The sequence below is a fragment of the Aspergillus terreus genome, genomic scaffold (assembly GCF_000149615.1).
Source record: "Aspergillus terreus NIH2624 scaffold_16 genomic scaffold, whole genome shotgun sequence".
NCBI classification, from domain to species: domain Eukaryota; kingdom Fungi; phylum Ascomycota; class Eurotiomycetes; order Eurotiales; family Aspergillaceae; genus Aspergillus; species Aspergillus terreus.
In genome coordinates, this window is record NT_165939.1 from 207934 (window position 1) to 224829 (window position 16896).

Genomic DNA, 16896 nt, shown 5'->3' on the forward strand with positions numbered 1-16896 from the left:
GGAATCCGACAAAGAGCTGACCCCCTCTTTGTTGGGTGTCCGTCAGCTCACTCCTCTTCCTTTGCCTTTGCCTACTCTGGAGTAATATGTTGTTGCCCTCGCGATCATCCTGATCGAGGTCACTACAATTCTGATATCATCCCAGCAGAACAACAACCGCTCCGCTCTCCTGTCAGGCAGGCAAGATGCCATCATCATCATCATCATCATCATTAGTCCGACAGACCGCGTCTCCGACCACCTCAGCATCGGTCGCCACGCACACCGTCAAGGTAGGATCCAAGGAGGACCCTCATCAGTACTCGCCGCATAGCATCACCGCGGACGTGGGCGACGTGATCGAGTTCCAGTTCTACCCGCGAAACCACTCGGTCGTCAAGGCCGACTACCTGGCCCCCTGCGTGCCCGCATCGGGCAGCGTTTTCTACTCCGGACCGTTCAACCACTTCAACGAGTACAATGGGCAGCTCGTCGGGCCGGTGAGTGTGCAGCATATGCACCAGATGTGGATGAGGTGGAGCTGATGCGAAACAGGCGCCCAGCTGGTATCTCGTCGTGAACGATACCCAGCCGACTTTCTTTTACTGCACGGCGATCGACTCCTGCATTAAGAACGGCATGGTGGGGGTCATCAATCCGGTGAGTCTCGTCCTTCCCGACATGCATCATCATGCTGAGGCCATCCAGAATGAGACCATGACTTGGGAAGCGCAATACGCCAAGGCGAAACAATACCCGTATATGCTGGTGCCCGGCCAGTCGATGCCCGCCGAAGGCGACCTGCCTGCGAGCACCTCCACCTCCACCGCGCATCCTACCACATCCGCAGCCGACGGAAACTCATCGTCGTCCGGCACGCATCTCAGCGGCGGCGCGATCGCAGGGATCGTGGTCGGGGCGGTGGCGTTCCTCGTCATCCTCGTCGCGTTGTTCTTCACACTAGGGCGGAACCGGGTCTACAAACAATGGATGTCGTCGCAGGATGGGCGCACCGAGCGCACGGCGCGATGGGCGCTTTTTCACGGGGAGGGCTGGAGACCGAAAAGCGAACTGGATAGTACCACGCAGCACACAGGAGATCCGGGAACCTCGCTCGTATCCAGTCCCAATCCGACGCAGCGGACATTTTCGCCAACCCCTCCAGCCGGCCACTGGAGCTGGGAGGGGCCCAAATCAACCGTCAGCCACACGCGCGAACCGACGGAGCTGGATGCGAGTAATTCGGTGAACCGGGGTGTATATCGATGATGGGTATCGGAGTAGGAGTGGGAATATGGGCGTAGGAGTATAGGAGCATAGGAGGGGTTCTTGGGGTGTTCTAGGGGATATGCGGCTGTAATTACTTGATGCTATCTATTCTAATTCATGATGCTTGTCATATCAATCCATCACCATCATCTTCCACCGATATAACCTTCTCTTATACCCGTGCTTATCACTTGGCATCGCCGCCATCGCCATCTCTTCCCCCTTTGGGCATGACTCTCGGCGTAGCGCCGGTGATCGCGCTGCTTCTCCGCTCTTATCGCCTCCAACAAGCTTAACTCCCGGGCTGGGCGCAGGTCTGCGGTCTTGGCTGGCGGTATCTGGTGGAATCGCGCGGTCTCTTCCCTAGTTGTGGCCCCTTATCGCGCTTGTTATCGGCATGGGTCTGGATGGCGATGGTTGTATCGCGGGGTGCGGAGGAGGAGTATAATAATAACGCCCTCGCCCAGCCGTCGCCGTTCATCTCTCTCGAGCTTATGCCTATACACCGTCCACCCGACATGGAGAAGAAAGCGTCCCTCGACGATCGCCAGGATGCAGACGCCGGCAGCATCGTTCCCTTTCCCCAGACCAAGCGCGGTCTGTCCTCGCGCCATGTGCAGTTGATGGCCATCGGGGGCTCCATCGGGACGGGCCTGTTCGTGGGAATCGGCGCATATCTTCGTGACGCAGGACCGCTCTCGCTACTGCTGGGATATCTGGTTTGGGGGATCTTCTTCATTCTTCCGATCAATCTCAGCGTCGGCGAAATGTGCGCCTACCTGCCCATCCGCGGGTCGATTTTCGAGCTGGCGGCGCGATACGTCGATCCAGCGTTTGGATTCGCCATGTAGGTCCTCGTCTAGTCGTTGCGGAGAAACTCACTGACAAGCGGCTTCTAGGGGATGGGTCTACTTCTACGCCGGCCTGATGCTCGTCTGCACCGAATACTCCGCCGTCGCCTTCATCATGGACTACTGGCAGATCGACGTCAACCCGGCGGCCTGGGTGGCCATGGCCATGGTCATCTGCTTCCTGCTCAACATCGTCGCCGTCAAATACTACGGCGAGGCCGAGTTCATCATGGCCTCGACCAAGATCCTGCTCCTCCTCGGCCTCATCTTCCTCACCTTCATCACCATGGTCGGCGGCAACCCCAAGCGCGACGCCTACGGCTTCCGCCACTGGACCGACGGCCTCATGTACGAATACTACACCGACGGCGTCACCGGCCGCTTTTTGGGCTTCTTCTCCGTCATGGTCTACGCCGCCTTTACCATCGCCGGGCCCGACCTGCCTGCCCTCGCCGCCGGCGAGATCCAGCACCCGCGCCGCACCATCCCGCGCGTAGTCAAGATGACCTTCTGGCGCATCGTCGGCTTCTACGTCGTCGGCGTGCTCGGCGTCGGCATCATCTGCGACTCCCACGATCCCCGCCTCATGTCCGCCATCGACTCCGGCGCCTCCGGCTCCGCCGCCTCGCCCTGGGTCATCGGCATCCAGAACCTGGGTATCAGCGGCCTGCCCGATCTCATCAACGTGCTCATCCTCTTCTCCGGCTGGTCCTGCGGCAACGCCTACCTGTACAGCTCCAGCCGCACGCTGTACTCGCTCGCCCGCGACGGCCAGGCCCCCAAGTTCCTGACCAAATGCACCAAGGACGGCGTGCCCATCTACTGCGTGGTCGTGGTCACCCTGCTGTCGTGCGTCACCTTCCTCGTCGCCGATAACTCGTCCATCAGCGTCTTCTACTGGTTTGTCGACTTGACTACCATCGGACTCGTCCTCACCTACACCAGCATGGCCTGTACGTTCCTCGGCTGGTACCGCGCGCTGCGTGCGCAGGGCATCGATCGCAAGAGCTATCTGCCGTGGATCTCGCCGCTGCAGCCGTACATGGCCATCCTGGCGGTGATTCTCGGGTTTACGACGGCGCTGTTGAACGGGTATGCTGTGTTCAAGCCCTTCAGCGCGCAGGGGTTTGTGACTTCGTACTTTGGACTGGCGTTCTTTGTGGTCATGTTTGTGTTCTGGAAGGTGTTCAAGCGCACCAAGTGGGTTGATCCGGCTACGGCGGACATCTACACGGGCAAGGCGGAGATCGACGAGGAGTGTCGCGAGTGGGAAGACGGCACCTGGGAGGAGAAACACAGGGCAGAGCTGGCGCAGATGAATATTATACGACGTACGTGGGAGAGAATGTGGTGATACGCTTTGGACGGGATTGTATATTACCGAGTCTATGAGAATATATCTTATGGTTTACGATACTTCAAGATGCGCTGTCGACCCTGTCATTCATGCATTCAAAATTCCCTTACCTTTCGAAATACCTCAACCTCTTCAATCCACCGCTGGACGCTCTTGCCAGGAACTCCCCGGGGACTATGCTTCTCAATAGGCTCGTCATCCTGAATCGCCCACTGGTCGATTATCCACGCATGCGACTGCAGACGACGAATAGATTCAATGTCCCGTGTCCCATCATCCAGCCAGATCCCATCGTCATAACCCCTATGCCAATTGAGCAACCGCGATGTTGTGCGACGGCTGATTGTTCATCCGCCGGATCTCGTTCAGGGTGAGGTGACCTTCAATCGTCAGTATGCAATGCCAGCACTGTTGCCCTTCAGGCTTACTCATTCGCATCCTCCTTAGAAGGACGATAGATATCGTGAACCTGTACAGGACGAATTTGATTCTGCGGACTCGCTGGAACTCTTTCCCCAGACTCCAAAATCCCAGTGTATCCTCCATGAAACAGGCCTGTGCATATGGGTAAGATGCGCCCTGACTTCCAGACTCAGATTCCGAACCGGCGTACTGCCGAATGGCGGCGCTGGAGACCACGGAGCCGACATATCCCGGCAGAAATACGACGTTTGAAACTCCTTTGCCCGTAGAACGATCGATTCATCCGAGCAATTTGAGCGATATGTCGCTTGAAGAAAGGATTGAGTAGTGTTTGTCCAAAAGGCGGCAACCAAACATATAGGCGGTAAGCTGTGGAAAGCCAGGTTAAAGAAGAAGGTCGCCTGATCGCTGCATAGCACTGCTGCCCATAAGAGGGTTAGATGAGGCTTTACATTCCCAATTGCATTGAGCAGCTGCTGATTGTCCTCCAAAGCCTCCTTCGCGCCGAGGGATGCGGCCCCGATGAAGTTGCAGGGAATCGAAGGATCGAAGAAGGCGCTGCAAAGTAACGAGTCCAACGCATCTTGTGTGGCGCTTAGACACATGCACTTGTCGATGGACCGGAAGAGCGCATCAAAAGCTGGGTTTTTCTGCGGCGAGGAAGACCGGGTAGGAGGTGCTGGTATGATTATAGGAGGAGCGAAGTAGGGAGGAGGAGCATTTCGTGTCATCAACATCATGACCGATGCAAGACCAACAAGCAACTCTCCCTCAAAACCTGCCGAGGCGCAGTATCCCAAGAGATTATCAAACGCAACAGACGATTGTGGAGTCGCTCGTGTCCAGCCACCTCTGGAGTTCCGTCAGTAATGAATCAAAGACAAATGGATAATCAACATACTGCTTCTTAGTAGTACTCTCTCTCCGTAACATCCACGGCGAGTAGAAAGTTCCTCTTTGTCTCTTCGTCTGGGCTACCCAGTAGCCCTCCGTGACAATGTCCCAGAAAGAGTCTTCTATTCGCGCATTCTCAGGGTGGCACAGCCAACTTTCCTGACCCTGCTGCTTCTAGAATCTCCACCCAGCGGCAGGAAAGTATGTATGACCAGGCCAAAACTATGCTTGTGAACACTCCGGAGGGAAGAGGTCCAGAGGAACCTGGAATTGCAACTAGTAGCTGGGTCTCAGACTCTGTTTTGTATGTCGCGGGCTTCGGGATACCAAGACACTGGAAATAATTAATACACTTTTCAGGCTCTGTGCAATCCGGATCTTCTGTAGTTTGGACTTGCAAGGCGGATTGTAGTATCAGATGGGTTCCTTTTCTGCCCGCTATGTCGACATCCTCTGGCGGCTTGCGGAAGAACTGCGGGACATCCTGGAGAATGTCGAGGAATGCTTGTAAATAGTACTGGAAAGGCTCAGGAACATCGATAGGTGTCGAAGCACCATCTCTCCAGTAATGGAACTTCGACTGGTAGCAATGATTGAACTCCCCCGTCGAAGGACAGATTCCGTCGCCAGGGGACCAGGTAAGATCGTCCTCACTCTCCGAGTCATGGCTATAATCGCCTTGGTGACCGCTTGACTCTCCACCTCCCATGATGCTCGCATATGTGATCTTTCATGGTGAATGTCCAACTGACCAAAAAAAAAAAAAAAAAAAAAAAAAAAAAAAAAAAAAAAAAAAAGCTGTAGAATAACACCGGGCCGTCGAGGCGGTGAAAGACAACAGTTCCCGATCTCCATCTATACATTTGCATGAAGGGAAACTATGCTACAAGCTATTACCGGCTCAAAATCAATGGAAAGGACTCCTTGCTTCAAACGGTAGAGGATCGAGTTGACCTAGTATTCAATGCCAAAAAGAATATCAGGAGCACTTCGTGTGCATCCTCCGTCAGATACATATTTGCGTGCCGCGTGCTGCAATGACAGACACGGTGGCTAATCGCTTCAATAGATAGGCTTAGCAGGTTAATGGTTAATAGAATCTTGATTGATTGACGGACACGGTCAAAGAAGCCAGCCCTGCACCCATTAACTACTCACTCCAGTCTTTGCCAATCTTATATGTCCACTGGAAGTCTCCCACCACACCACAGTTCTCGCCGGTGACCTTGCACAGGGCTGTATAATGTCCAGATCGAGCCAATATCCCAGATGGTGCAGTCTCGGAGTAGACTATACACTTTTAGCAAACGAGCTCCACCTCTTATATCAAAACCACTTACCAGCCACGGTATACACGGCGCCGTTGGGGAGTGGTGGATAGTCGCCCTGTCTTGATTAATATATCCGCATTATCCTATGGCTGACCACAGAACCTACGACAGTCTTTTCAATGTCCGACACGGTCAATCCGGCGTGCTTGACGGTTTGCCGAAAAGTCAAGCCATTGACTTGCTGGTCCACCTCGAACGTGATACTCAGCGTGTACTCGGCCCCTTCCTTGATGGTTTGGCCTTTGTTAATGACATTCCCAACGGCCGTCGATGTCGTGTCGAACTTAATGGGCGTCTGGAGTGATGGTGAGCTGATCTCCAGCGCTTTGATAATCACAGGTCGCCCTGACAATACGGCTAGCAAGGATTAGCGGAATACCATGAAGTAGCATTCGCCAGTACCTGTCCTATCGTCCATGATGGCTTCGTTAGAAGGTTATGGTAGTGGGTTCGATGCGAGAAAGAAAAGACAAGTCCCAGGACGATCGGTGTTTCTATATTGATCCCAGCATAGGCCGCGTCATCGCTCTGCCTCTTGATCGCCGCTTCAGGAAGGAAACTGGATTACTGCATGACATCATTGGAATGTGCGTCCCTTGCGCCAGCAGGCTATCCAACTCAATGCTATGCAATCTAGTCTGCGTACATGCGCCTCCACGCCTGTATTCCGCTTTCGGTAGGCGAGCAGTGCCGCGGCCTTTGCGCGATTGAAGTCATAGCCAGGTATCAAGGCATCACTCACCGAGCCCAGGTGCGACGGCAATGAGGGCGCATAATTCATCGGAATGGTACAATTGAACCACTCGACAGTCCGATCTTCATTCAATCCACCATGATGAAGTACTCAAGAGCATTTATCCTATCTAATTGTAAAGACCACCATTGGCAGACAAGCAGGAGCCCGTGGTCCATCGGGCATCATCAGTGCACAGGAACGCCACCAAAGGAGCAATATCATCCACTTCACCGACACGGGGCGCGGCAGGAGTCGACTCAATCAAAGGCTGCATGTCCTTGAGGAATTGTTCGTCACTCTGGAACCATTGGTCTGCACAGAAACGTTGCCGTTAGCATGCTGTTGTAACGACACCAATCTAGTACCCGCTCTTCTAGGGGTCTCTACCTGTCGCAACGGGGCCAGGATTGACGCAGTTGACGGCAATCCCGTGCGACTGGCCGAGCTCTTTGGCCCACACACGGACGAGGGCTTCGTTGGCGGCTTTGGTGGCAGCATAGACTGTCTGGCCGGCCACGCCCAGACGGGCGCCAGCAGACGAGATGAAGACGATCCGTCCGCCCCGGGCGATATGAGGGACGACCGCCTTCGTAAGGAATATAGGGCCTCGTACGTTGCATTCAAAGTGCGTCGCATAGATCTCGGGCGTGGTGTCCATCAGGTTTGCCTCCAGGCCTTGTGCGGCACTGCCAGAGAGAACAGATTAGCGATGTGACTTCACCCCAGATCATATGGATAAACACCCACTTGTGGATCAAGATTTCAATCTTGCCGGTCTCGCTGATCTTCAAGGCAGCCTCGACCAGCCGCGGGATTTCGTCGAGGTTGCTGACATTAGATTGGCACACAATCGCCTTGCTTCCAATCTTGGTGATTTCGTCCGCCACAGCCTGAGCGCGCTTTGCGCTTCCTTCAGACACGTAGTTCACCACGACGTTGGCACCGCGCTTGGCCAGTAGTATGGCAATCCCGGCTCCGATGCCCCTGGAGAGATATTCAGCACCTGCCCAGGAGGGGAGGGTAATCATGGGTGTATACCGTGAAGCCCCGGTGACAATGGCAGTTTTGCCCTTGAGTGAAACTCCAGAGAAGTCACTCATTTTGAAGGCTATTAATATATAAGGAGATCGATGATGCAGAGGTACTGTGGCAGTGTGAAAGCTATGATCGCCTCTTAGGTTCGTTGGCTACTATTTATCTTGCCATCACGACATCTATGTTATAGCCCCGCGCAGCCTATTCGAATGGAAAGAGATGATGGCATTCTACCCCTCATTTGATCTCTCGATTGACTGTCTGAGTATGTTTAGCAATCTTGGCTTAACAGTGATAAGGACAGGGGCATCTCCCCATTAGGCAGTCGAGACAACTCATACTACTCCTCCCTCTCCCCGGGCTATCATTACCATAGGCTCAATCCAGCATAGTATATGCTGCTATAAGAGCATTAACTCTAAACACAGATTCGCATGCCCTTCACCAAACGATCTCCAGAAATCATCCATATCCTCCAGCACTTCACATGAGATGGATCCTCCGTTTACTCCTTCAAACTCGGTTCTGCCCTTCCCCTCTCACCTCCTAGGAAAGGATAGACGTGTCTGGACGCGCTTTTGAACCAGCCCGTCCCTCCGTGCTGTCTTGTTCTAGGCGGTTGGGATATTTACCCAATTAGGAAATGGACTGTACCAACATCCACCGCGACATTCGAGCCATTCTTCCGAAATCGCTCCGAGACAGACATCACCTTTGGGCAATCTAGTATCACCCCCTCATGATTCTCCAAGGAGGTTGGAGGGATGGTGACGGTGCATCGTAGACCTATCCTCAAGAAGTTTGTGAATGAGTCAAACATTGCTTGCATGTTGTCGTGCTGCCAGTCAGTTCCAACAACACCATCCCGTCAACCCGTATCAGTCCAGCCTGTAAGAGACTTGTAAGGCCCCGATGCAGTTTCAGTCATAAAGCCACTATCAACACGTGCTTGGGCATAGTCAAGGAGCAGTCATATCACAGGCATGATGTTGTAATCATCAACCGGCGGAACTATCCCAGTGCATTACCTGCGTTGAGTGCTTCCCAATCAATCTCTGCTCCTTTGAATTTCTTCCTCCTCTCCATCCAGAACAGCATGGACAATCCAAACGGCCCGATGGCCACAGAGATACTGTCATGAGACAGTTAGCGTACATCCTCGCGAAATCAACAGCACCAAGAAACTCACTAGTTCATGATTCCCACTCTGGTGAGAAGCTCGGTAGGAAGGCAAGAAAGACGCCACTGACAACCACCCAGAGGACTGGAAAAGCATTGGCCATATACCCAAGCACAGGACCGAGATCAAACTGGTAAAAGCCCTCTAGACCAAGGAGGAAGGAATTGGACGTCGATCCCATGCACAAGACATTATTATACCTATAATTGGTATAGAATGCTTGTGGAACAGAGATACCACTATACCGCCAGGAAATGTCAAGGAACATAGCGTTGGTGACAAGGTAATCTTTCGATAATGCCACTCGATTAGATCGAACTTGGAATCTTTATCATTCTTGGCTTCCTACCGAATGTATATATTGACCATGTCAAACTCAAACCTCGTTTTCAGTACTCCCTAGCCCTCAGTTCCTCTCGTTATAATCAATCTCGAAGCTGTAAGCCGCATCATAATGCATAGCCCAATATCCATCCCAAATCTTCTTCGTAATAGGACCGATCTGTCCTCCATTCACGGGCATCCCATCCAGCGTAGTGATAGGCATGATGCCGCCAGCGGTGGTACACATAAAGATCTCATCACAACGGTACGCCAGCTCAACCGGCACAAACTCAACGCGGACTTCAATCCCGAAGGCTTCCGCCGCATTGATAACACTCTTTCGTGTCACGCCCTGCAGCACACCACGGTCTGGTGTGTACAGCACGCCGTCCTTGACGAGCACAATATTGAACCCAGAGCCTTCGGTGAGATGGGCATCTCCGTCCGTCAAGAACGGATAAGTTGCACCGCGATCCGCAGCCTCGAACATGCCGCGCACGAGATCGCCCCATTGCAGGTTCTTGACGGTTGGGTCGATGGCACCCGGGGGCACCCGGCGCACGGTGCGGGCGACGACCGCGCTGCCGCCGACACGCTGCATATCCGGCTCCATCACCCACACGTACGGCTGCACAAACATGTACAGATTGTTGACGATGTCCTCGGGGCGTGTCCCCCGCACGCCCTTCAGCCCGCGCGTCACGATCAGCTCGACAAAGGCGTCGCGGATGCCGCTCTTGGCCACCATCTCGACGAGAATCTGCTTGACCTGGTCGCGCGGGAGTGGCAGTCGCAGCCGGAGCTTGGTGCAGCTGGCTTCGAGCCGCGTGATGTGGTCGTCTAGCCGGAAGAAGCGGCCGTCCCAGACGGAGGGCACGTCGTAGGTGAGATCGCTGTGCATGAAGCCCTGGTCGAGCAGTGGAATGCGTGCCTCTGCCAGGGGCACCAGCTCGCCTTCTACCCAGGCGATACCCTTCGCAAAGGGGTTGGTGGTCTCGGTTGATTCGAGGATCGCTTGGCGGGCGGCGTAGCCGGCAAAGACTTTGTCCATGGAGGCCATATTGAAAGTGGTGGTTGTTGCGGGGTGGAAGAGGGGTTGAAGTCAGTGAACAGGTAAGACGGATCAAATCTGATGACTGTCATGTGCAGCCGAACCATGGCGGTTGTCTGTATATAAGAGTTTGCGAGAGGATAGTCGGTGGTAGATGTCTGGTTTTTCTCGCCTTCTGAGGTTGACAATGTTCCCAAATAAGTAATTCCCAATATGGCAGGTCATCGCATCTATCGAACAACATCCTACATCTGACCATTGTCTCTGGGGGAATGGAAGTAGCTAGCGGATATAGATTCGGAGGGATAGTGCTGTGGATATCCAGACTCATACTTTGTGACCATGGTATGAGATTGCTCCCTGGAGTTGGTACAGTCGCATCATCATCCCAGACCAGGACTAGGTACATGCAAACTCCTATGATCTTAACAGAGCGTGTCAAGGCTACAGTAGGAACCAGGGGCTGAACAGAACAAGAGTTATAGTGTACCGTTCATGACCACAACGACATTCTCTAGTTTCAATCCAATTTTTGGCTTCTCCTATCCAGTCAAGAAACGTCAGCTTGTTCGAGAACATTGAAACTGGACGGGTTTCGATTCTTACTGGTTTCGTGCTTCTTCCGGAATTCCATTGCATGTGTCTGTCTGCGATGGTACCAAGCTCATGCATACCATCTACACCACTGCGTCCAAGCTAGCAAAACACCTCCGTATTCTGCTGCCTGCTCAATTCATCCGTAACTACAAGCACAAACAAACTCCGACCGAGAGTGTTTGTCCTGGTGATCTTCGGCCGGCCTCCGTCGCTGACCGAATTTACCAATGGCAAGCGCGCAAGCTGCGCCAAAGCAACAATCCCCGTCGACAAACGGTGGCTGCAGGGACCAGAGGTCGGCTTGTGCGTGTGGAGCGCTCGTGGCCAGTCGTTTGGCAGGGAGCGCTGTACGTACTTCTGCAAGAGCTGGATAGGCATAGCCTGGGTGTGCCGAGGCAGGGCAGCCCTGTACGGAGTATGTCTGGACATTCCGTGAGTGCTTCTGCCTGCCAGCATCGGAGGCAATCACAGCAGAGACAACAGAGCTCCACCGCCATCGCAAGATGGATTGAGGTTACCCTACTCCAACGACAATCCGTAGCCGTCAGCATAACTATTCCAAACAGGCCCCGATCGCCACTCACTCTTTCCCCAGAGTCCCACAACCCCCAATGATATCGCCCGGAGGACTGAGGTCCTGGCTTGGCCGGCTGGCCTAGCGCACAGGATCGTCCAGGCTCAGCCGCAGCGAGTGAGTGGACGGAGAGCTCCACCGTCGGTGCGTTCTTTGTATCAAACGGAGACCACCAGATCATTACCACCAGAACCGAACAAACCCTTCAACGAGAAGTTATTGCGATTCGCGGGTCGATGTAACCGGCGTCTGGCAGGGGGGAAGTTAAGGGGAAGCTAAAGCGGGCTACTCTGTAGCGGCGGCTCCAGGAACAACTAAATCGTCACTTGATGGAGCCGCGGCAAGACACGAAGGACACTAGCTGGGAGCAATCATGCTACGGACTGACGCGCTACGACATAGGGTGGTAGTCGGCCGGGTGGGGGGGAGGATTCGGCGTGTCCTGCTGCTGGTCTGAGCTCTCCGGCCAGGCCCAGTCCAGGATGGCCCGACCTGGTGTTACAAATCATGCAGTGGGCAATTGTCCAGTAACTAGACGCTGGATCTCCACCAGCACTTGCATTGCATTGGTTTGGAAGCGACGCTAGACCGGGGCCGTGGTGTCTGTGTGTTCGAGGTGCAGATGAAGAATGCAGCGTGGACGATGGAATTCCGCCACGGACTCCCTCGGCGGCAGCAATGAGAGTCATCTGGCCAGGTCAACCTGAAACCACCCTGCGCTGCGCGCTGCTGGTATTGAGATAGATTAGACGTCCCTCGGAATCGGCGGTGGATTAATTGCGCGATGTTTAGCCGGAGTTAAGACAGAAGTGGCCTCGGTGGATCGCACTAGCCGACACTGCATGCATCCTGTATGACAGCCAGCTGTGACCATGACCACGCACCTATCAGGCCCCTGGTCCGGCCCGGATGGCGTGCTTCGAGGAATTAAATCCGCGCTCACCGTCAGCAGTGGCTTGTCTTTTGACGGCGTGACAGAGAGTGTGAAGTGGCGCGTCGGAGAATCTGTGTGCTCGGATATATATCCACATGCATAACGGGGTTTACAGCCCTCGAGGTACTAGATCAACCGTCGGGAGTAATTTACAAGGGTCAGATATCCATCGTACTCCGTACTCGCATCGCATCCTGAGGACACTTCCAGTGATGCCATCTTGCATATAGCCGGCGCAAAGGCCATCCATCAACCCTGAAGGCGCGCCCGATCGCAAGACTTATGCATGGTATCGGAGAATTCCACCCCGATAGCTGTTTCGCACGCGGGATCGACAGTACCATTGCATGTCCAGCGGGAGAACGATCGAGCGCGATGCACATCTCATGAATCTCATGTGGTTTTGTTGGTCCGTGTAGACGTCCCACGTCCCATAGACAAGCTTGCGAGATCTGTGCACAGTGGCCGCGGATGCCACCGGCTTCCGTTTCAAGATGGGGAGCAGCATGCACGAGATCCGTAGACGGACTCCTCGGTGACATGGTCCAGGTACGTTTGGTGGAGCTTAATTAGGAGCACAACGTTGTCCTCTGGCCTCGATGAGCGGATGGTCCGACTCATTCACACCCTCTCTCCAGGGCCTCGGGGCCAATAACGGGGCAAGGTGAAGCGCCGAGTAGACGCCAGGGAGATCGTCCCGGGTTGCCTGCTGGGACTGGCGACGGGCTGCATCAGATAACGCTCATTTGTAAGATCCTCATACCACATGACTGTCGGACGCCACTAGTAATATACGGAGTTGCTCAAGGAGGCAGTTGTCCCTGCCGGTGGCCTGAGGTGTCGACGGGGGCCGTGCGAGCGCAAAAGATCCAGTGCGTGCGTGTAAGGACGTTCCTATTGTTACTCTTAGGGACTGCACCTTCTCGCAGGCATATTCGCCTCACCGACGATCGATGCAGATGGCCACAGGAACGCGATGGTGTAGAAAATCCGTACAGATCGAATTGTCGCTCTGGTGCCGAACCTCAACGTCATAACGTGGGATGCAGCGCCAACGCATGCAATTAATTTTGCCCTCCAACATGCCGTGGTGCAGCAGATCCTAGCCAGTCTCACGGTCCTCCCGCGGTCTCCTGCTTGGGGGATGTTGCTTCCTTAAGGCTTGTCGGGCCAGTGAGAGATCGTGGAAACCTTTATGCCCTGCCAATCATGTGGTCGACAGGTATTAAAGGCAGTGCATAGTGTCGTCTATTATTGACTGGGGGCTTTTAGTCTTCCGAAGCCCTTGTGGGAGTCATTGCTCCCTAGCCCATTCTCCTCCCAATCAGGATGGAGTGGTTGTGTACCGTCCCACACCCTCCCTGTCTGACATCCGCTGCCGCAAGGGCTGCCTTCTAAGGACAATGGAGCCCATCTTTTCCCGCGGCGGCATCAGCCGATTGAGAAAACTTGCTAGGCGCTTGACCTTCCTTTCAAGCCAGTCAGCGCGCAGTGGATAGTTCCGCTGTGTCATCGCTGGTGGACCCGGCCACCAGACTGATCGCAAAAAAAGGAGAGCTCGCGAAGTCAAATCCACCGACGACACGAGGGATCCGAGACGCTTGTCGATGGGAAACCAATCACAAGCAGTCCAGGGCCCATCCCACCAGACGGACGCCGAAAGTCAAACGGGAGGACCATGGCTCCAGGGGCGTGGGTAGTGGCCACCTGAGCTGGCGAGGCTGGGGGAGGTGGATGATTCCCTTCTAGAAACCGTTCCCACCCCAGGGGGGACCGACCGGAAGCCCCAGGAATGCCAGGGGACGCATGGTTGGGGAAGTTCAGACGATCGGCCGTGACATCCAATGGGACCGGCCTACCAGGAGATGGTTCCGAGCGAGCACGACCCATGGTGACGCCAAGTCTTCAGTAGCGTTTCTGGGGAGGCCACCGGATTCGGCGTGGCATCGTTTGGGCCTCGATCGACCTGGAACGGACGTTGTTGGGGGAAGCTAGAGCCAGCCGGAGTCATGATGGTCGTGCTGGAGACGGAATCCTTGTTGGATGCGCTGGTGATGAACGACAGTAGTCGAACGGATCGAACGGATGGGAATTGGCAAATGAGAGAAGGATCCCCCACATGAACCGTCCCCCACAAAATGGCGCATCTTAGGTTGGCCGGATGTTGATGGCTATGATGGTTGGTGTCGGATTATGAGAAGTGGTGGTGCATAATTGCGATCTATTCCGCATTGCCTCTTCTGGGGATGTCCATACTGCGGCGCCATCCGCCGTCACCCCCCCGGAGAAAAAGACGAAAAATCGACAACCTCTCCAGATTGAAGCAGAGGATTCAAAGTCATTGATCGCACATACTGCGCATACAGTATGACAAATGCATGGGATATCCATCGTCTCTATAACCAACAGCTCCAGGTCTAGCATCGGAGCCAGGCGGATGGATGATTACCGCACTGAATTCATTTCTCACTCAACAATATCTCGATGGTTATTGGAGGAATCCAGAGGTTAATCATCTAGGAAATGAAGAAGAATGGCCCTGGAAATACCGCAGTGGGTTCGATGGACGCAGAGACGCCCCATCGGCACCATCCGCGCCGCATTTGCCGACCACGGATGGCCCTGGATCCGGGGTTTCTTCTGAGGCAGCCACCACCGAGTCCAAGAAGGAGGGCTCCATATCCACCGGCCTCCAGACCAGAAGAGGAAAAAGAAAATCGAAATGACTGCCTCGGACGGGGGCCCACTGATGTACACGGTGCTTGCCTCCACAGCCACTACTACTACTGGGGTCCGTTGAGACGCAGACACGAGATAGGTAGCCTAGAGCGGGTTGGAATCCAGGCTTGGACTCGATACTACTGTGTTTCAGCTGTCGTAGGTTCTTATCGCGGTAGGCGATATGATATCGTGTGTGCACCGTTCTTTGTTGTCAGCATCGGAGACTGTCCGACGCCGGACTGGTGGATTTGGTTGGGGACTGCATGCCTGAGATCGAGTCATTGGACCGGTGCTTCCGCTGTGACAGATGATTGATGATTCGTAGGATGGAAAGGTGTGATGTGTGATTGATTGTACTTGCGTGGCCCCGGAGTCTGTCTTGTCCCCAGTGAAGTCTGTATCGGCCGTACTTGTAAAGAGTCGACTCTGGTGAGACGTCCACCGAGGCCAACCCACGCAGAGACATTCACACGGGCAGGATCAATCATCATCCACATAATAATAGAAACCGACGGTGAGAGTGGGTAAGGACGAGATACCAGGCTGCGTACCTAGCCTAGTGCTCGTTAGTCAGGTCTGCTATCACGGACGGTGTCAGACCTGCCTATCGGGGGCTAGTGCGCCGCGAATAAGATTGGCCGTTTCGTATTGGAATGCTCGGTCAGATGATTGTCACTGGGATAGTGAGATTCGATAGATGTATATGTAAGAGAGATGTCCAAGTGTAGGATGCAGAACAAGATTAATCGATTGTGTTTGTAGGAGTGTACTCAGGTAGGTACCTGGAAGGAGTACGGCGTTCCCAGTAGGAAGGCCGTAATTAAAGGCCTTTAAGGCAGTCAATACGGTAATGACCATACCAGGTGGACCCCGTGACTTGGTGGGTCCCACGGGGCCTGTCAGGGCCGCGGTTGGCCCCGGCTGGGCCAATCTCCGGCCACTGCACGACCGCCCGCCCCATGCGGGTCTGGGGATTGATTGGCGGGCGCACGGCATCGTACCGTCACAGTACAACATCGATACAGAAACACTGAAGAACAGAGAGGTACAAGAAGAAAAGAGAGGAAGTGAAAAAGCAATAAAAGGAACAAGAGAGAGAGAAAGAGGGATTGTAGTCAGTATTGTCAGTGTCAGAATGGGTGGTGGAATCCAAGGGTTAAAGCTAATCGGCCTTCTGTGCGACCGAGATACTTTGCGGCGAGTCACCGTCGCACCGCGGATGGGCTGGTCGGTACCTCCAGCACAGGTACTCTCACCTAACAACAGGTACTTCCAGACATCCTCTGCCTCTGCCTCTGCCTCGTCTCTTCCTCTCATCTTCTCCTTCTACTCTTCTACTCTTCCTCTTCTCTTCTTCCACTCCTACGTCCACCTCCCTTCTCTTGTCCTCTCTACTCCCCCATTCTCTCTCCTCCTTTCCGCCTCTTATCCTGGATTCCATCGGGTCCACTTCTCTCTATCTACCTGGACTCCATCGGTTATCTCCGGCGGCCCTCTGCCTCTATCTCTTTCATTCTTCCTCCGACACACACCCTCATACACAGTCTCTCCCTGAGACACTGTCTTCTACACCTCTCCCCGTTCCTCCTAACTCCAGACCAGAAACATCGAAGTGAGTCGATCCGTGGTTCATCGGCGAA

The 16896-nt window shown here is 54.2% G+C and overlaps 6 protein-coding genes across 6 annotated transcripts; 2 read left to right on the plus strand and 4 right to left on the minus strand.

Annotated features, from left to right (window-relative positions):
* Window positions 1-185: 185 nt before the first annotated feature.
* ATEG_10019 (uncharacterized protein) lies at window positions 186-1248 on the plus strand (the record flags this gene model as incomplete). The annotated part of the gene is made up of 2 exons (XM_001209321.1): window positions 186-479; window positions 535-1248. The coding sequence occupies 2 exons, from the start codon at window positions 186-188 to the stop codon at window positions 1246-1248; spliced, it is 1008 nt and encodes a 335-aa protein (XP_001209321.1).
* A 518-nt stretch (window positions 1249-1766) lies between these two features.
* ATEG_10020 (putative proline permease) lies at window positions 1767-3453 on the plus strand (the record flags this gene model as incomplete). Its single annotated transcript, XM_001209322.1, has 2 exons — window positions 1767-2095; window positions 2148-3453. The coding sequence occupies 2 exons, from the start codon at window positions 1767-1769 to the stop codon at window positions 3451-3453; spliced, it is 1635 nt and encodes a 544-aa protein (XP_001209322.1).
* A 2470-nt stretch (window positions 3454-5923) lies between these two features.
* ATEG_10021 (uncharacterized protein) lies at window positions 5924-6522 on the minus strand (the record flags this gene model as incomplete). Its single annotated transcript, XM_001209323.1, has 4 exons — window positions 5924-6063; window positions 6114-6159; window positions 6211-6461; window positions 6507-6522. 4 exons carry the CDS (start codon window positions 6520-6522, stop codon window positions 5924-5926), a joined length of 453 nt encoding a protein of 150 aa, XP_001209323.1.
* A 691-nt stretch (window positions 6523-7213) lies between these two features.
* Window positions 7214-7940, minus strand: ATEG_10022 (SDR family NAD(P)-dependent oxidoreductase; the record flags this gene model as incomplete). Its single annotated transcript, XM_001209324.1, has 2 exons — window positions 7214-7526; window positions 7588-7940. The coding sequence occupies 2 exons, from the start codon at window positions 7938-7940 to the stop codon at window positions 7214-7216; spliced, it is 666 nt and encodes a 221-aa protein (XP_001209324.1).
* A 1521-nt stretch (window positions 7941-9461) lies between these two features.
* ATEG_10023 (aminotransferase class IV) lies at window positions 9462-10439 on the minus strand (the record flags this gene model as incomplete). The annotated part of the gene is made up of 1 exon (XM_001209325.1): window positions 9462-10439. The coding sequence occupies one exon, from the start codon at window positions 10437-10439 to the stop codon at window positions 9462-9464; it is 978 nt and encodes a 325-aa protein (XP_001209325.1).
* A 3662-nt stretch (window positions 10440-14101) lies between these two features.
* ATEG_10024 (uncharacterized protein) lies at window positions 14102-14425 on the minus strand (the record flags this gene model as incomplete). The annotated part of the gene is made up of 1 exon (XM_001209326.1): window positions 14102-14425. The coding sequence occupies one exon, from the start codon at window positions 14423-14425 to the stop codon at window positions 14102-14104; it is 324 nt and encodes a 107-aa protein (XP_001209326.1).
* Window positions 14426-16896: the final 2471 nt, after the last annotated feature.